The sequence below is a fragment of the Alosa pseudoharengus genome, unplaced genomic scaffold, assembly GCF_046254945.1.
Source record: "Alosa pseudoharengus isolate Yale_2024_CS ecotype anadromous, Long Island Sound unplaced genomic scaffold, YU_APseudo_1.1 YU_APseudo_1.1_scf_15, whole genome shotgun sequence".
Taxonomy (NCBI): domain Eukaryota; kingdom Metazoa; phylum Chordata; class Actinopteri; order Clupeiformes; family Clupeidae; genus Alosa; species Alosa pseudoharengus.
The window spans coordinates 26,647,152-26,667,494 of NW_027468620.1; the positions used below are offsets into that span (position 1 = coordinate 26,647,152).

Consider the following 20,343-nt stretch of genomic DNA (forward strand, 5'->3'; position numbering starts at 1 on the left):
TGGTCAACAAACTTTGGTGCTGATGGATGGCTGATGGATGATAAGTTTTGCTATGCAGTTATGGTTGAAATAATAGCCCATCAGCGCATCTCTAGTGTGTGTGCCTCTCTCGCTCAGAGGGGAGGGAGAGGCTGAGGGTCGATCCAGCATGGATTCTAAACTCTGTGGTGGATAGGATCTACAATTAGGTGTTAATAATATTACCACGCTAGGTCGAAGTACTCCGAAGTGCTATTACGCCACACATTGTAGTTCTCATGTTTATTCGCTTGGAAAATCGTCACGTTTCATGTTGTGTGCCCTAACATTTTTCATCAACTACTCGTGCAACTGTATTTAAGTAGGTAAAACGTGGAGGTGTTTGAATACTGCTATGTGCCTCTCTCTACGGCCACGGCAGAGCCCGCTAGCATAGCAACATGCTAACACATTCGCGCCGCGCGACAGAGCGTTTGAGTGCACCTACCGACGCGGGAGAGGTACGACTCAACTCGTGAAAGTTACGGTAAGAACATATATCACTACTGATTTTGGGTGGCGTGTTCCTTTAACAATCTTTGGCGACTCTCCAATGAAAGGACGAGTTTGTAGGTTCTTTGTTCTACCACAACGGTGCCTGTGAAACTTTGGCTCCGCTTACAAGACAAATAATGTTTTAACGATCTCTTCCACGACCACCTAGTAGTCCATAAAACAAACGAAACTAGGATTTGGATGAATATATTGACTCTTGGTGTTTCTGGTAAGGATTTGAGATTGCATTGAGTAGTTTAAATAAAACAAGATTTCCAAATGGCTTGCATAGTTTGTTTAGGCTATTAATGTGTTGTATACTGTTAAGTACATGCCTAAAATTGTGGTCCATTTGTGGAAAACACTTAAGATACGTTAAAACGAACTGAGTATGAGCTGATAACTGACATTTTAAACAAAACGCCCACACACGACTGAACGTGGGGAGGCAGCGCGACATCTATGCGACACGACAAAATGAAGTGTCGTGCAAGTGGATCGGTACCGTGAGAGGGAGGGAGCGCGGGAGAGAGCGGGGCAAGGAGAGGGGGTTTACTACTGTTTGGTAAAGTTGCACACATAGTCTACAATGAAAGCAAGAAGAGGTATGAAATTATTATTTATTTATTTATGTTTTTGGACAACGTAGGCTACCGATAAGTAAAGCGGGAGATGTGGGTTGCTTTTGCGGCCGCGTAAGCTGCACTGCGTGAAACACTGGAAAGGGTGTGTCACGATTCTGCCTTTTCACACCGCGACACAGTATCGTGGATATGAATGTCGCTATTTCGGTTTCGAATCGTATATCGTTACAACCCTCCGGTTACAAGTCCGAAGCGCTAACCAGTAGGCCACGGCTGCCCTAAAATTAAGGATTCACTCCTGCTTTAAAATATGTTTGAAATGTGGATATTGTAGGTTTTTTGCCGTGTGTTTGAGGGGCAGAGCCAATTGTCTTGACATGACTCCAGATTATCCGAGTGCTACTGTCAGCAGGGCACAAACAAGGTACACACTGTATTGTTTTTACACATTCCAGAGCCAGGGATGTAACCAACAGGGATGTAATCAGTGATGACAGAAAGGACAGAAGAGGGAACCCTATAAAATGCACAGTTTGCATGCATAAGTTAGACTTGACAAGAATCAAGGGAGAGAGTTCATTTGAGTGGGAAGAAGGGAGAGACAGACTCATAGAGAGAGATAAAAAGAGTGAGGTGTAGACAGAGAAGGAACGAGAGAGGGATAGAGAGAGAGAGATAAAGGAAAGAAAGTGTAAGTAAGAGGGTGATACAGAGATTGAGAGAGAGACCACTGTCTGTGTGACCCTGTCCAGCCCGTACTTCCAGAAGAGAGACGTGTAAGTACTGTGAGGGGTCTGACCCCAAGGGCGTGGCAAGGTGGGTGCTAAGGGCGCTGCAGCATCCCTTGCTTTTTATCAATAGGCCTACAAATTCGCAGTTTGTCATTTTATTTGTTGTATATCAAACAGTGTTACCTTGAAAAAGTAATCTGATTACTGATTACTCCTTTAAAAAGTAACTTAGTTACTTTACTGATTACTTGATTTTAAAAGTAACTAAGTTAGATTACAAGTTACTTTATTAGTTACTTTCAGCACAACACCCCCACCGCCTCAACATAAAAATGATAACTGGTTTTGCCAATACTCACTATACTGGAAGTGCATTTTAACAGTAATGCCAACAATGTATAGCAGACATCCCAACCTAACCTACTTAGAAACTGAAATTCAGATGTTTGTTCAATAATGTCTAGTCAGTACACCAAATAAGGAAGGCCTATTGATAGAAATTGTGATAGTAGGCTAAAATATGTAGATTTTGGTAGTTTGGCCTTTTCATGTACAATGTAAAAATTATAAGATCCTGGAGGAACTTTTAGGGGTTCTTCAATTTGAAACTGTGGGGGAACCTCAAAAGGTTCTTCGAAGAACCTTTTCAAAGGTTGCTTGAGGAACCTTTTTAAGTTCATTACAGAACCTTCATTATTAGTAACCTTTATTATTATTATTATTATTAGAATGTATTAACCTTTATTGTTATTATTAGTTTAATTATTATAATGTGGGATAAATGTACATGAAACAACAGATGTATTTAAGCAAGAATTTAATCAAAAGTGTCAAAGCATGTCAATGGCAAAATATTAGGAATACTGTACATGAAAGGATGGACAGATAGATACATAAATAAATATATAAATAAACAAATAATACACAGGCTACATAGATGAAGGCATGAATGAAAACATCTATTAAACAATGCTATTAACAACAGCACAATTTTAACTTCCTGATCTAAATGAAAGTCAATAAATGATTGATTGAACTACAGTATTTAATTTAGAGTATGAAATTTGACATCCGAAATACGGCAATGGGGATTTTTTCTTTTGTCTTAATATCACACATAGACTGTAAAACACTTGTCTTGTTCACGACCTTCGGGTATTCCATATTGAAAATTAAATAAACTGCTAGCAATGCTCCAATGCCCATCAACACATCTTCTGGTGTTACGACGTCTTGTCCGTCCATGCAAAGTGTAATGGTGGTGTCTTCCTCGAAGGGGTTGCCTCATGCATAGGGTAGGTGCGGGTGTCTTTGATATCTGAAATGTGCAGAATAACAGTATTTAGAATAGTGATTGGTGATATTCAAGCCCATTGGCAGGGGAAGTTTCTAACAGTGTCAAATGACTGGTACTCTTACCTTATCCACAACGTATGAGCCTGTCAGGATTGTCCCCAAACAGATATGGCCGCTCTGCTGCAAAGAGTCCTGAATTTGAACAATACACTGGATAAGTCTTATAGCAGTAATAACATACTTGTAATTCATACAGTTTTATAGCAGTAATTACATGAAGTGTAAATAAAACTTCTTAATACCTTTGTATTTGTAGGTTGTTTCCTCACAGGCCTGATTTAGTGCAGATTGGTACTTAGGTCAATGTTATGCAGGTGCTGAATTTCAGAGAAAACCTTTAAAAAGATGAGAACAAATGACATGTTTGCTTGGCAGAAGAACATCTGAAAAATTATTTGCAGTGAACTAAATGCCAAATGTTAACTCACAGTTCAAATGTGGTGTAAAGCTGGGTATTCGGTAAGGATTTCCTGTGTGGACTGACGTTGAATAAATGCCACTCTGTCACTGATTGTTCTCCTCATTCTGTTTTCAATCGTATTTAGATCAGGGTTTACTTTTCAACACTCCTCCTTCATTTTTGTCTCATTGTCCTGTAAGTGTTACATTCAATTTAAAGTAAAGGTCAATTTGGTTAAAGAAATGTAATAAGTAGTAATATATGGTGTTTAATCATCATCTGAAAACTTACATTGGATTTGGATCCGCTTTCATCACCGAGAACATCTACAACCTGTCAGTGTAAAAAGATCATCAGTGAACATATGTACACGCACACACACACCATACCTGAACTACAGTGTTTGCATCCTGGGTAGCAGGCATCTGTGTGAATAGAAAAAAAAATAAAAATAAGTGTGGTTTCCCTCACATTGGATTGAGTTTTGTCCTGGAATCAAAGTAAACATCAATAAGGATCACAGTGAAGTGTAATTCTGAAAGCTTCTGCTTGAGATACAGATGCATTTTGCTTTGTGAGGAAAAGGTGACTTGCCTGTGATGAATTTTGTCTTTTCCCATGCTTTGCTCGATGGTATCCAATTTAAGGAAGGCTCGGTGGGATTCTCTCCTTCTTGATTTGTTTTTAGCATTCCCAACCAACTATAATATGAAAGGTTATATACACCAATTAGCCTAAAGGAAAATTCAAATGCAATGGCCTAGTTTATACAGGTGTTAAGCAACATACCAACAGTAGTGAAGTGTCATAGTAGGCATACATGATTCAATTGCATCTGTAAGTGCGCAGACTACAACAACCTGAATACCCCTGACAGGAATATCCCATCCCATTATCCCTATTTGTTAGGTGCACTAAAAAAGGACCCTCACTACAGCCACTAGGCCTACCTGTATGTTTATGACTTTAATAATCTACATGCATGCATATCCTGGTCCTGTGCGATCCCGGAGGAAAGGGTGCTTAGATACAGCAGCAGCACAAATGTCATGGTACTGGATACCTTTGAAATTAAACATAGAGATGGAGTAGCATTAGCCTATATTTTAAATGACTGGTTGTTGTTTTGCATGAATGTACCTCATGCTATACACTTACCACATAGAAATTGAATCAAATAGCATCTAGGAACTGTAGCCTATAGCTTCTAATCTGTGTGCAGCAGTATGAACGTCAGGACTTCCTCCATTAATGTTAGCTTTCATTTCAGGAGAGTTGGAAACACGGGAAGTTGAAAAGTCTGTGCTCAAGGAGTAAAATAGACAGAATATTTGGCTAACATTCAGCTTAAGCATAGTACAAGGCATAATGCGATCTTATAACTTAACAAACTAACGGTAGGCTAAATAAGGCTAAGCTCTAACATTAACGTTATGTTAAACAAAAAGTTAAGGTTAACGTTCACTAACGATGACACGTTGACCTAACCTTTAGTTGTAGGCTATGCTATAGCCCAGTGTTTCCCAAACTTTTTTTCTGGCGACCCACTTTTTAAAAATGACAGACCATCGCGACCCATTTCACGTCAAATACCCTGCAACCACCAATATTGTTTTAGGCCACAGGTTCTCCAAGTTTTCTATGCCTCCGCCTCCCCCAACCATACATTGCTATAGGATCCCTGCTTTGAACACGGTTTTGTTGCATTTTGAGCACCATCAGCGTGAAAAGTTGGAAATGACTACTGAAAAGATACTGTAGCGTCGGCGCATAAAGACTGTGTTAGCGTTCTCCAGCGAAGGGCATGATGGGACACGAGGGTGAACAATCGGGGGGTTTATGTCGTTATTCCCCTAAGTTAGAAGTGTAAAGTTGGTGTTTTTATCGTAACCTGTTTCCCTTTTTAGTTATCCCTCATGTGTGTTCCTTTTCGTGTGGGGGGCTGGACCTCCCCTGTTGGTGTAGTATGTGTGTTTCCTTGACCTGCCCTGTGTGTATTGTAATCTGTGTCTGAGTCCCTGCCCTCATTCGTGAGCCAATAAAGCTGCCATTGAACAATGTTGGTGTCGTGTGCATTAAACGTTAAATTGGTGTCAGAAGCGACTTTCGAACATGGCCTCCGCCCAGCGAGAGAAGCGGGGAGCGGAAGACCATACCACTGGGTGGAGGCCCACGCAAGAGGATCCAGGGAGAGCCCTTGTAAGGGCTACTAAAAAGCTCGGGGCCTTTTATCGCTACAGCCGACGGAGGAGAGGAGCTATCGTCTGGAGCTGCCTGCGGCCATGGGAGAAGTTCTTGCCGGAAGAGGGGCCTGAAGAAGCGTTCGCGGAGAAGACGACGCTGGCCTGGGCGCTGACTCCACGGCGAGTCGCGACGCGTGAGCAGAGCCGAGGGAGTGCGGCGAGGAAGAGGTTCCTAGACGATGGACGGTTGGCGGAGCCGCTGAGGGCAGCGAACTCACGACGGTGGGGCAGCTTCGTCGGAAAGGCCCTCTAGAGTGTGACTGTTTTTGTGTGTTTTAACTTTTGGGTGCGTGTGAGAGGCACCGTGCTGTGTGGGCGCCCGTTCTAGTTGGCCTGTTGGCCGGCGCCTTTTGAAAAAAGTTCGTTGTGTGGAGTTCGATAGCACGACCATCTCGGGGGTCGTGCCTTCGCCGAGGCCGCGAAGGAGTGGAACGGGCCGGGAACAGAGCAGTACGGCTCTGCGAGATGGCAACACGAGGAGGGATGCCGAAGACGGTAGCTGCAGCGGGAGAGCTCAGCGCGGTCCGGTTGCTGTGGAGTCGGTGCCTGTCTGTCCCGGTTGGCGACTCGACGGAGCGGAGGGGCGTTGGCGCAGCTTCATCTGGCCCCCCTCGAACCCCGGTGCTTGGTACAGTGTCGACGGTTGTAAGGCCACCTAGGGCCCCGTCTGGAGAGGAGGAGTGCCGTGGTGACACGCCGCGGAAAGTGCAGCCTGAGGGCGGCTGCTGAGAGGGAGCTGGTGACGAGCGGGTCGGCCACGTGGCTGCTAGCACGCCCGAACTGGATTGCTAGCAGCGTGGCGCCCCGTTGAGTGAGCTCCTGAGGCGCGTGCACCCCACGTGAGTTGGCGGTACTGTCGCACTGGACTGAGTGGCGGGCGACGCGCGCCGACGCTAGCATGTGGCTACCTCGTGGTCGTTGCCGAGGACGGCAACGGCTTGTTGGGGAAGCTATGTAGCGTCGGCGCATAAAGACTGTGTTAGCGTTCTCCAGCGAAGGGCATGCTGGGACACGAGGGTGAACAATCGGGGGGTTTATGTCGTTATTCCCCTAAGTTAGAAGTGTAAAGTTGGTGTTTTTATCGTAACCTGTTTCCCTTTTTAGTTATCCCTCATGTGTGTTCCTTTTCGTGTGGGGGGCTGGACCTCCCCTGTTGGTGTAGTATGTGTGTTTCCTTGACCTGCCCTGTGTGTATTGTAATCTGTGTCTGAGTCCCTGCCCTTGTTCGTGAGCCAATAAAGCTGCCATTGAACAACGTTGGTGTCGTGTGCATTAAACGTTACAATATGTTTTAATGCGCATCCGAGAGTAGGGGAAATTCTCGCATGTTGCGCAGTCGTCATTCGTCAGCATAGTAAGCTGTTCCTGTATTTCTAAAAAAAAATGTTGTAGGCTACGTTGCGTTGCAGACAAATGGGTCCATAACACTGTGGACGTCAATTCCAATGTAAACAGCAAATAACTCAAGTCGTTATATTGTATTGTTGTATTATATTGTATAGTCGTCATATCAGAACAGAGGCGTTTGCGCAATAGCCAGAAGAATGCGCCTTTACTTTGGAGTTAGCGAGGTAGAAAACGAGAGGAATAGTGTTTAAAATGCCCATTTAAATTGTAGACTAATATAATGCACTGTTGTGCATTTTAAATCAGAAATAAGAATGAGGAGGTTGCTATTAACTTTAAAGATTGCATCTGCAATCGAAACTGTATGCAAATTGAATGGCCTTATGTCCGGTCTATGGATGTCTGCTTTAGTTGACAGCACGGTCACTAGATTTTAATCGGTAAAGTTGAGGAACTGGTATCTATTAATGTTCGTGCAAATAGGCGGATTCATGTCCCTTGCAGTTTGCAACTGCGAGGTACATGGCAGGCGCCCCATAGAACGGTTTCATTTTGAGAGGTAGATATCCATGCTGGTACCCCCTCTGCGATGCGTTCGTCCCCCAGTTTCATGCGCCAGTTTCATGAGCTTTTATGACAAAACCGTGACTGTGGTAGTTAACAATCTACATCCTAATAGAACTGTTAGCTTTCCTGGTATCAAATGACAAATGGTATCAGTTAGGCCTATAACACAACATAAATTGTGCTGGCGACCCAAATAAAATCTCCTGCGACCCACCCGTGGGTCGCGACCCAGACTTTGGGAAACACTGCTATAGCCTATAATGAGGTTATGGTTAAAACGTCTCGTTTCCATTTAATAGGATATGTATCATTTAAGGTATAGTTTCGGACAAACGTCAACATTAAAAAAGCTTGAGATAGGGCTGTCAAAATGTTGCACTCACCTCCTGTAGTAACGTTGACTCAACTGTCAAATTCTGTTGCCATTTTTAAAGAAGATTCCACACGCGCGTCATTGCCTCGAGCAACACCTGTGCGCCCATCGAGTTATCCGACCGTGTTCTGCTGCTATTTTGGCATAGGCAGTATAGGCCTAGCCAATGCTCGGCTAGTTTTTCAAAATAGTTTATTACACACAATTAACAAAACACCACACAAGTAGCTGAATGCTTCAGCTCTTTTGCGCAATGAAACACTAGTCAAACATAGGCGATTATTCATCAAAACTCTTATTTTGTTGGCATAGCCTAGCCTACAGGTCTAGCCATCATATTATCTGATAAGGCTATGTTTTGAATCAGTTAGGCCTAGGCTACACAGCAATATTTAAGCAAAAATAATTCAGTGGAAATGCATGGATTCCAGTTGCTGCTACTGGAAGAAACTGTAATCCATGCATACAGAATTATTTTTGGAATCTGATCCCTTATCATACCTGTTCATTCTTACTCGTCGCTCGACTTATCGTGACTAAATTCAAGATGGCTGCAAACGCTAAACTTCGTGAAGATACTATCTGTATAAATCGTCTTGTAAGTAAACTACCAGTGCTTTTTCAAAGTTCTCAATGTCTCGTTTTAAATGTCAGGGCCCTCGGATGTCTACCAATGAAGTGTGGAGATACATTGAGCCTCGTAAATGGTGTAAAACTGTGATTTATTTGCATGGCTATGCCGATGCCGAGGCACCACCATTGACCGCCTTGTTGGTAGCATCGGCTAACTAGCGCCAGATTTCGGAGTGCAGGGGACAAGCCGAGATGGGCTATGAGACATACGTTCACACTGGTATCATGTTTCAAAACACTTTAGGTCAAAATCACACCGGAATTCTCCTTTAAGTGTTCCTTTTTGAGGGGCATTGACTGTGGCATGACGCTCCTGTTCCTAGTTACACTAACTGAACTGATTAATTAAGTTCGGGAGAAAAGAGATATAAGCCCACCTACACTGAAAACTGATTGGTTGATTTAGCAAAACAGACCAGGATGTTCTCTGTCTTGGATGGCTTGCAGGCACACACGCACCACTGCTCTCTCTCCCTCTCCGTTGTGTGCGGGTTAAACTCAGATGCACACGCGATTTGAAGTCCGGTCTGGCTTGTTCGCTCTAGGTTCCGGGAGATTTTATGTAATTTGCGGGCGTCAGGATATCAATATGTGGGAGACTCTCAAAACTTCGGTAGACTTGGGATGTCTAGCTAGACAGCACTTTGTCGCCAGCACAGAATGTACAATGTACCTTAATGTTGTCATGTTTAGCTGACACAAACTCAAAATAATGACTAGATAAAATGTGCATCTCTCTCCTCCCGTTGTTTACGTTTGTGTCGCTGCGTGGTTTTACATGTCCTCATGCTGAAAAGGTTGGCATAGCCTACATGACGTTAATCCCCGAGTCAAGAAGAAAGCAAAGAATATATCTTTTTACTAAGGAAAATGACAAAAATAAAATATTTTATTTAACCCTTTCATGCGCAATGTCCACATCTGTGGACAGTAACTTTAACTCTGATTTCTATTTGTTTATCATGTTGATATAATCCAATCCACTTGAGGGCAGTTTTAATAGATCCATTGCAATATATTAACAATATGTATCATCTTATATTTGGAATATTGACTGCTTGATGACATCATCAATTCAACATGGCTGACAGTAATGGCCATGTGCTGAATCCTCCAGGCATATCTGTAAAAAGTTTCTACTCAAGAAGGCAAAATCAGGTGAAAAAAAATATTATGGTGTACAGGAGAGTGTGTTGAACAACTCTATGTGTTTAGAAATGAAATATGATGTAAAATATAGTTTATAGACACTAAAAACCAACTGTCCACGTATGTGGACGTTGTGCAACAGAGGAGTTAAATGACCAAAAATCTGATTTTGTAACTAGGAAGTTTTTTTATTTGTATTGTTTAAATATGAATTTAACTACTTTAAATTACAAAGAAACAAACATTTGGTAAAGATAAATAATGACCTAACTACATGTTATACATTATGTGAACTGCCTATAATGACAACATTACAGAAATATATAGAGACCAATGAATGGTGTGCATGTTTTGCAAAGAGTAATATATTAAGACATTAGGTGGTGACTAAGTGGTGTGTACACACACACACACACACACATACACACACACACATACAGTACACACACACACACATACAGTACACACACATACACACACAGTACACACACACATACAGTGCACACACACACACACACACATACACACACACACACACACATACACACACATACAGTACACACACACACAAACACACACACACACAGTACACACACACACACACATACAGTACACATACACACACACATACAGTACACACACACACAAACACACACACACACACACATACAGACACACATACAGTACACAAACACACACACACACACACATACAGTACACACATACACACACACATACAGTACACACACACACATACAGTACACACACACACACACAGTACACACACACACACACATACAGTACACACACACACACATACAGTACATACACACAAACACACACACACACATACAATACACACAGACATACAGTACACACACACATACAGTACACACACACACACACACAGTACACACACACACACATACACACAGACATACAGTACACACACACAGTACACACACAAAAAAAATATGTTACATGCTAAAAAAGTAATATGCTGTTCATAACATTACAGAAATGATTGTAAAATCAATCAGTTTTTGAAACTTAAAACATTTTTCAAATCTTTCGAGATGTTTGTAAACATTATCTTCTAATTGACATGGTAAAAAAAATATTTTTCTGCAGTTAATAACATAACCAACATGATATGATTGTAAAATCTACTTTTTTTAACTGGACAAAATATTTTTAAATCATTTTATATGTTATCTGTTACAAAATATGTTCAAAAAATGATCAAATACTATTATAAATAACTCTATTTAAAATTTTAACTCTTTGTAATGTTGCATAACATCTTTAGAATATCCTTCTATGCCATTAAAATCATTACTGTTATGATGTACTTGAAAAAACTGTTGTTTTTTGCATTAAAGTCACATAATGGTCCATATTTTCTGTCATTACTCTTTATTATTTTTTACCCCATTGTTGCGCACTGTCCACATATGTGGACAGTAAAATAACTTCTATATAAAATCATATTTTTAAAAAATTCAAAATGCTTTTCAGTTTTAGGCTCATATAGAGTAATAAAATCAATATTAAAAAAATCTAGACAATTTTTTTCATAATGTGTGCATGAAAGGGTTAATTCCAACGTTTCGGCCTTTCAGCCTTTGTCATGACAGGCCGAAACGTTGGAATGAAATAAAATAATTAAGAGATAGGCCTAGAGTGTGCAGCGAACAATTTTTTCTTAATGTGCCTTGCAATCAATCAACAACAGAAAATCCTGTTATGCCAGTATAGGGTTAAGGGTCATCATGTTTAACTGCTTAGCCTACTCCTCTTTTCTTGGGTGAAGCGTATGAGTTGTGGTTTAAGCAGATCTTGTGGGAGCTGGACTCAGTGAGGGATATCTTTTAAAAAAGTCTGTGTGCATTGTGGGTGTGTGTGCATTGCAGTGGCTAAGTTGGACAAATATTTCTAGATAATGCCTTAATTACCACCAGTCATTAATCATTTAGAAAGTTTTTCAACAAATTGAGTTTTTGTTTTTGAAAGTGAAGGCCCTTATAAGATTTAAAATAAATACTACTAAACATTTATAAATGTTATAATGGATAACAGTGGATACTTTAGTTATTGGAGTACCATGTTCTAATGTTTCACTTGACTTCAGGTGCGAAATGGACGTAACATGTTGAAGGTGACCACACGTACCCACAGGATAATCACAATCTTTAAACTCCTGGTCGACCAGTTTGCTATTCTAGAGACTATGACTGCTTTGGACTTCTTTGACTTCAGGTCAGCAGATGATAATCTTTCATTATTTATTTGTTTGTTTGCCAAGTTATGTAAGCTAGTTTATGACCACATTCCAATATTTTCATTCTGAAATTTGTGTCTTTATAGCAATATGAATTTAGGTGCATGCATCTGTAACATATACTTAAATTGGCGTGTGTGTGTGTGTGTGTACATGTGTGTGTGTGTACATGTGTGGGCCCTAAACCAGGGAGTACCTGTCTCCAGCCTCTGGCTTCCAGAGCCTACAGTTCCGTCTCCTGGAGAACAAGTTTGGCGTTCCCAATGACTGGCGGGTTCCCTACAACCGGCAGCACTACCGGGACAACTTCTATGGCCAAGACAGCGAGCTGCTGCTCCGCTCTGAGCAGGAGCCCACGCTGCTCCGGGTGGTGGAGGTGATGACCTGTGAAGCGCCACCATACACATCACATCACACAGGAACATTTGTGTGTTTTTGGGTGTCGTTTATACACAGGCATAGAATTTATTGTAAACATAGAACACACGATACAGGAAACCTGTTGCTATACAGGCCACTATAGGACATTTTCCATGGCAACACACCATACAGTATGCTACATTAATAAGGTTTCCTTGTGTTTAGTAATATAGTAATATGGATATAGTGATACACATGGAAGCTTGATGTATGTTCTCCAGTATCAGGTATTGCCTGAGGCTATGGTGTATGAAACGTATATCCTGCTCTCTGTGTGCTGCAGCAATGGCTGGAATGTACCCCAGGCCTTGAGGAGAAAGGATTCAACTTCTGGGGGAAACTGGATGCCAACATCACTGAGGGACTGAAGAGGGAGAGAGAGAAACTAGAGGTTTGTTTATCACCTCCTGAAACTCATATATCAAGTCTGCTCAGACATCTGTGGTAATCATGGATTCAAATCATGATTATGCTGTCAACAATGATCTGCAGTGCTGCAACATTTGGGATAGTCATTCATTCATTCATTCATTCATTGAGTTACATTCAGTCAGACTGTGTAATCAGACAAAAGGGCCATGGAAACAGTGGCATATATAATTTAATTGGACAGATGAGACCAGAGTCAGAGGACAAAGATGAACAGATGAAGGATATCATAAAGCAGAGAGTCCTGTTTACATCCCTGTTTGATGAGCAAAGACATGATGACCTGATGAGTAAAGGTGAGGATGATCATCGCATACAGACACAGACACGCACACACACAAACACACCATGCCTAAGTCAAAGTTTAGCTACTCACTCTGTAAGAATTGAACACCACTCAATGTCTTGTTGACCAGTACTTCAATCCAGTTTTATCTCCATGTTCTTTTTAAATGTTCTAAACAGTCACATCCTTACAAAAATCCCAACAAGCTGATGATCCAAATAAAATGTCAAGATCCCATGCATTTGCTTTATACTGTCTTTACTGTCCTTAGGTGAGCGACGCCTCTCATATAAAGCTTTGCAGGGCGCTCTCATGATCTACTTCTACAGGTGAGATGTTCTCTCACACGCTGTCCACCTGTCCATTCACCTCTCACAGTTTTGATCATCTATCCTCTCACCCCTCATTTTCTCAAGTTTAATGTGTCGACTCAGTTCACCTGTTCAATGTCCACCTGCTCGACACTCACCTGTGGTCTGTTCTGACAGAGAGGAACCTCGCTTCCAGGTGCCGTTCCAGCTGCTGACCTCACTGATGGACATTGACTCCCTCATGTCCAAATGGAGATGTAGGTGTCTCAGATGAGTCAGTGTGTGTTGGATTAATCCTGACAACAGAAGCTAGAGTTTGCTATCTCAGTGAAGAAATTAATGACCCATTTTATTTGATTTCTTAAAATACTTTTTAGCATCTGTGCAGTTTATGTGTTTAAGTACATATCTGTGGATCTATACTCTGTTGTATTCTTACATATATCTCTTTCTCATACCACGAGATAGCTCAGATAGGAGCCCTCAAAGACCAAACACTAGTCATGATTGTTACCACAGCCCAAACAACACTCCAACTGAAAACGTCCAGTATCAAACCCGACAGCACAGCAGCAAGTTGTATTAGTGAAAGAACCAATCTATACAGACTGAAATGATTATATTTTTACTCAGTTTCTTATTATGTTCATATCATTGTTATGGACACAACATTATGCATTATTGTTAGTGACTATGAAAGTGACTATGAATGCCTCCATCTTCCAGACCACCACATGTGCATGGTGCACAGGATGATTGGCAGTAAGATGGGAACAGGTGGATCCTCAGGGTACCATTACTTGCGTTCCACCGTGAGGTAAGCCCAGCCTGGTCAAAATGGCATACACCACTATACCACATTGATCACAGCCATCGTTTTAGTCAGCCACAATTTTCCCAGAAAATTAAACACAAACAATAGATATTTCATCCCTATTGACTAATGATATCACATTATCACACACATATGCACATTTTGTAAAATATCATCAGCAGCAGAAAATGTTTTATGTATATTTTCCCAATAATATGTATGTTTTGTTTGTGTTTGTGACTGAAATGCATAGAGACCAACTTGCTCTCTAATTTTAGCAGAATATATCACTAATAAGATTAGACCCAAACTTTCTTAAAAAGCTTTGTTGTTGTTCCTGCCAGTGACCGTTATAAGGTACAAATATTGCATGGTGATAGGATGTTCAACATCGTAATTCTTTCTTAGATGGGCTTACTTCCATATTAGACAGAAAGTTAGACTTATTTCACATGCTAAAACTGAATTGAACTTTGCATTTTGATTGGATTTGAAATCTACTCAAGAGTCTACTTAATCAACATGATCAGAGCTAAATTAAACAACACATACCTCTCTCTCTCTCTCCCTCTCTCTCTGTGCATTGCTGAAGAGTTGCTCTCGCCATCAAGCAGTTGCTGTTGAAAAACATTTATTCTCCTTTTGAAACTCATAACTCAGCATTTTCACAAACACTGTGGCCTATAGACTAAGCTTATGTCATAAAAGCTGAACTAGTCTGTCATCCAAATAAATATCACATACAGTATGTCATAGACTGTATAAAATAGGCCGTCTAACACAAGGCCAACCATTTGCAAATTGCCACAAGGGGGCACTAGACACTTTGACAGTGCTCAAGTCTGCGGCATAAGCAGGGGTGTAGCACAGGATCCTGGGCCCCTGCATTGGCAGTCCTGATGGGCCCCCATGTTCCTCAACCCAGGTAAAATAAAATATATTCCAGACTTTTCAAGGGCCCCCTCTCCCCTTGGGCCCCTATAATTAGTAGTGGTTTTGCCCCCAATCCGACGCCCCTGCATGTAAGACCTTAATGCTTGTCTTGCTCAAAGCCTACTCCGAGTAAAATAATACTTAGTTGCAGTGTGAGAACGTATTGCAGTAGGGTTACCTGAACTGGAAGCCAGTTATCCTAGTAAAATTCTCATACAGTATGTTTTCAAGCAAGGCCAACCATTTAAAAACAGGGAGCTCAAGACACGTTGCCAGTGCTCACGTTGACATGTGAGACCATAATGCTTGTCATGCTTAAAATCTATCTTTTGTGAAATTATACATTTACATATTGTTAAAGTAACATGGGGTGGCAGCTATCAGTGCATTGTAAATTATACAGTGCCTATAAGAAGAGGAAGAAGAGTTGACTAAAAAGAGGAATAAAAAAAAATCATCTTTTGGAAATGGATCTTAATGCCTTAATTAAAAAAATGAGTGTACTATATAGAGCAGTAATCCGAGTTCACCAGATGGGTTTTGACATGGGTAGGTCAAAAGGGCAAGCCGCATAATAGATTTGAAACATTTAACATTCATTTTTTTTTATAAAATCAAAGAGTAGGTTGTCACACGCACGCCAATGACGTGGATGGTATGCGCTTAGGTAGGTACTTGGCTACCTCCACCTACTGGTTAGGACTGTGTCAGAGTCATAGAAAAAGATGCTACAGCGGACTTAAGCTGCCACCTCATGGCGAAAAGTTGCAATAGGCCTACATTTCACGCATTTCTGTGAATAACGGGAGGCGCGAATGAAGTGCCACTTCTAAATGGGACCCACTGGCTAATACATTCCGCAAACTGCTGACTCACAAAATGTAGTAATGTTTTAGAATGTCACAAAACAGATTTCGTGATTCTTTTATGCATTTCGTCCACGTAATGAAATTATCGTGACACATAATTCATTTCGTAAACTGCATCTACTTTTCCAGTACTCAATCTCCCAAAATGCCTCTGTTTCGCAGTTCCTGGCAGAGGCGGAAGTGACATTTAATGTTTTCGCACCAACCTTGAATTTGCAGCTCTGAGTAGAATCGCAACGCTTGGTGTTAATTTTCAAGCAATGTTAACATAATGGACACGACACCGAAAGCACAAAAAACACTGTCTGTGTTGCACACTCCGAGCAATGATGTCGATGCTAACGTTAGTCCACAACCATCTTCTGAGATAAGGGTAGGTGAAAAGGCTGTAAAAAAACGAATGGCTGAACTAGTTAGCACTAGATTGGTTGGTTGGTGGTTATTTTTGTTTCTGCTGGATTGTATCTCTAAAAGAAATCATAAACGTATTCTAACATTAGGATAATAATGGCAATGAAAACATGTGTCTATGTGGCATTACTTTTTTTTTACTAACTGTCTGAATAATGTACCTGGCCCAGACTATGAGCTCTTCCCTGAGGCAGAAACTGAAGAGAAGCCGTCGCTCTTTCGCATCACCTCTTGCAGTGGCTAAAAGACTCAATGTGGACGAAGAGGACGACTCTCCCGCATCCACAACAACAAACGGCAGTACACAGCTAAAACTGGTGAAAGGACAGAAGGAAATGGACTTGAACCACAATGAAAAATTGTCTTGCGAACGGCCAATCAAGCAAACTCCAGGGCCGCATGCGGATTCTACACAATTCCCTCAGACAGACATTCTTCAGCTGCGAGACGCTCTGAGGCGGGAGGTGAAAGAGAAGGCAGAGACACTGCGGAGGCTCCAGATGGTCAAAATGTACCGGAAAAGGGTAACAGTAGCACACTTGACTAGATATGTAATATATCAATGTAATGGGTGAAGACTTTTTGTTTTTGTACATTTCAAAACGTCACCTTGTTGACAAAACAGGCAAGTTATCAACATAGGGTATGCTGGTTATTTACCAGACACGTCTGATGGGAATTATTTGTATGACCTTTTCTTGCTCCAGACTAGCTGGAGACTTAGCTCCATTTACATTGAAAGTGTATTCTGTCTTTCTTGCTTTGATGTATTCAATGCATATGTAGGTGTGAAATGCTCCCCACTGGGCACCTTTTGCCTGTTCCACAAGCCCCTTTGTTCTACCTTCGGGTAGACAAAGAACCTGGGTTAAACTTTAGCTGAATTCTATGTTTGTGTTATTAACTGTAAATGTATTTATGTTTGGTATCATTTTTATAGTTTCAGTACAAGGAGTACAATGAATTAAGTGTAAAAATGTTTAGAACATCCTGTATAACATTTCTACCTGAGGAGCCTGCCTAGTATGTTGGATACTAAGTGGGTGTGTGTAGGTGTGTCTGGGTGTGGCTGACGGAAACAGCGGGAAGAGATGGCCAATCACAGGACATTGTACCTATGACATCCTCTTGAACCACACCCTTGCAAATTGAGCATAAAAGGCCAGACTCCTCCGGTGGGAGTTAGAATTAAAGTTGAAGCTTCCGAGCTGAAAGATGTATTCTCTAGTGATGGCAGTCTGACACTGAAGCTTCGATACGTGCTTCAAACCATTAACTACAATTCCATTTGAACCACTGCTCCGAAGGTTGCTTTGGTACGGAAAAATCACGTGACGTATGACGTTCGAAGCAGAAACTGCTTCATTCTCTGAATGTATCACCTGAGTGGTTTGCAGCACCACCGCCTCGCGAACCAATCGTGCTGCCACTGCAACTGCGTTTGGTTCGTAGCCTCTACTGTGACAAGCATAGTTTGTTCGTATTGATTTATTTTTATTACAATAAGAGAGACATGGGAAAACTTTATTCTGATCGCTCCTGATCAATCTTTATTTGTAAAAAGAATGATATCCCATTCGTATTCATGTGCACTACGTATGTGGGGGGATGGGGTGGTTAGGTGCGTGCACTAGATTTATTTCACTAGTAAAGCTTCCTGTCCACTATCTAGCCGGGATAATTTAGATGCAGTCTTGGCTTTTCACCAGGAGAGGTCGCTGTTACTGAAGCTTCGAGTAATGAACCCATTTTCGAATCAACTGTTCAAAGTGGTTCAGTGCTTCACCAAAGCTTCATTTGCCCATCACTAGTATTCTCCCTTGATGCGCGTTATTGTAAAGTAAAGCCTGAATCTTGGATATCTGGAATACTGCCGAAGTCTGCTGTGTTTTTGTCAAGTAATTACATCCACCTACAATTACTTTCACGTCCGCGGTGGAAGCAGTTTATATTTTACGCTCAAGAGAAATTAGTATAACGTTAGTTGAAGATTTGGATTAGGGACAAATGGAATGGACGTTTTAACTACACAGAGATGTACTGTTCCCTTAGCTGTGTATAGTAGACCTAATCAATGTGCCCTTAACCTTGAAGTGAACTCTTAACACTCCAACTTTTCATTGGATGTAACAGTAAAGGTCCTCATTTCTTCCTCCAGAACGATCTGTCACAGCTGCGTACACTGATCGTGAAGTGGCGTCACTGTGCGCAGGCGGCCCTGTATGAGCTGCAGACAGCCCTGCCTACGGACGGTCGCAAAGCCAGCCTTGGCCAGCTCATGGACCAATTCGGCCTGGAGGACCACCTGCTGCACTATGACCGCACAGAGGATGATTTCAGAGAAGTCTGAACAGAACAAACAAAAAAAGACATTTCAAAGTGCACAAGTACTAAAAATAAATGCCCTCACACACTTTTTAGGATATGTGAAATATTTATATGAATAAACTCAGTCATATAAAAACCACAGGTCTGAGCAGTCTCAGTGTCCCAGTGGTCGAGCCTCAGCTGTGCTTGAACTGGCCAAGTGCGGGGAAGGTCTTCATCCTCATCCTCTCCACCTCTGCGCGCAGCACTGCCACGTCCTGGGCCTGCTCCTTGGCCAGCTCCACCAGACGCTTGCGCTCCAAGATCTCCTGGTAGCGCTGCTCTGCCTCGGCCTCCTGGTTCTCCTCCATGGCTGGAAGAACAGCAGGCTTATCTATCAGAGACTGTCAGCCTGTGCTACTGTACACATTAGACTTACGTACACGTCATGCATGTATGTAGTAGTTGGTGTGAGACACAACAGATTTTTTTAGTGTCTGAGTGCTTCACAGCATCCTACAAGTGGGCATATAACATATTAGCAACTGTCCCAAAGGAGGCAAGCCACACCAATCAGGTCAAAAAGCAGGGTTTCTATTCAGTTCCATCTTTCAGCACATTCATGAGTATTCAGCTAAAGAAAATGCAAATCTGCATGCTTACATGTTTCCACTGTGGAAAAAATGGACCGTCTTAATCAAGCGAAGCGTTCTGAACAGCCATGGTATCAAAATGTAAGGTCATTTACAGAAAAAAAAACCTAGATTAAAACTATCCATCAACTTAAATTGCATTATACCTTATGTGAATTGAGAGTTAATCCACCTATCTCTGGTGAATTAGATTTTTTAGAAGATTAGAAGATTGCTTGCAAATTGCAAATGTTTCTAGTCAGGATAGTGAATTGTTGGAGAGACTGTAGATGGACAATTCCACACAGTATAAAGAGAGACAAAAAGAATACAGAGATACTAGAGAGACAAAAGTACTAACTTACAGTTACAGAGCCTAGAATATTGTTTTTTTTCTTTCTGCGAGATAACAAGCATCTCTGAACTGACTACATTTCAGCCCTCACTTGATATGATTTTAGAAACCCAATTGAGCCCTAGCACCAGGTCTTGCGAAGCTGTGTGCAAAATTAGATCAATATAAAATGAAAAATCAGTATTTTAGACCATTATTTGCCAAGGTATGCTCATGCGTTTTGTAATGCCTTATGGAAACTCCTCATAGGACTTTTGGTTACCCAAAATGCATACTGACAATAAAAGTCTGCATTTCTGAGGTTTCTTGTAGACGGTTTGGGTTGTGTGTCAGGTTCTGATTTAGAATGACTACACAAAATGGAAAAATTACACAAAAGGCTCTATTTTTGCATTTTCT

General features: G+C 41.4%; 1 protein-coding gene, 1 long non-coding RNA gene and 1 pseudogene across 3 annotated transcripts; 2 read left to right on the plus strand and 1 right to left on the minus strand.

The window, feature by feature from the left end:
• Window positions 1–2,663: 2,663 nt before the first annotated feature.
• Window positions 2,664–3,979, minus strand: LOC143123825 (uncharacterized). Of its 2 annotated transcripts, XR_012986912.1 has the most exons (5): window positions 3,876–3,979; window positions 3,613–3,777; window positions 3,427–3,519; window positions 3,248–3,316; window positions 2,664–3,146 (listed from the first exon to the last, which is right to left on the minus strand). It is a non-coding gene; the product is annotated as an uncharacterized LOC143123825 (long non-coding RNA). The 2 variants fall into 2 exon arrangements; XR_012986911.1 differs by lacking the exon at window positions 2,664–3,146 and having other exon boundaries at window positions 3,197–3,316; window positions 3,876–3,978.
• Window positions 3,980–9,658: 5,679 nt separating this feature from the next.
• LOC143123936 (tryptophan 2,3-dioxygenase A-like) lies at window positions 9,659–14,845 on the plus strand (annotated as a pseudogene).
• A 1,606-nt stretch (window positions 14,846–16,451) lies between these two features.
• LOC143123826 (swi5-dependent recombination DNA repair protein 1 homolog) lies at window positions 16,452–19,114 on the plus strand. The gene is made up of 3 exons (XM_076285110.1): window positions 16,452–16,612; window positions 16,821–17,174; window positions 18,809–19,114. Exons 1-3 carry the CDS (start codon window positions 16,511–16,513, stop codon window positions 18,998–19,000), a joined length of 648 nt encoding a protein of 215 aa, XP_076141225.1. The 5' UTR covers window positions 16,452–16,510; the 3' UTR covers window positions 19,001–19,114.
• The last annotated feature ends 1,229 nt before the right edge of the window (window positions 19,115–20,343 follow it).

Excerpts from the sequence above, each read along its gene's own strand:
- LOC143123826 (XM_076285110.1), top strand. The coding sequence starts at position 16,511 with ATGGACACGACACCGAAAGCACAAAAAACACTGTCTGTGTTGCACACT. Across the intron at positions 16,613-16,820 it reads AACCATCTTCTGAGATAAGG|ACTATGAGCTCTTCCCTGAG; the intron begins GTAGGTGAAAAG and ends TACCTGGCCCAG. Across the intron at positions 17,175-18,808 it reads TCAAAATGTACCGGAAAAGG|AACGATCTGTCACAGCTGCG; the intron begins GTAACAGTAGCA and ends TTCTTCCTCCAG.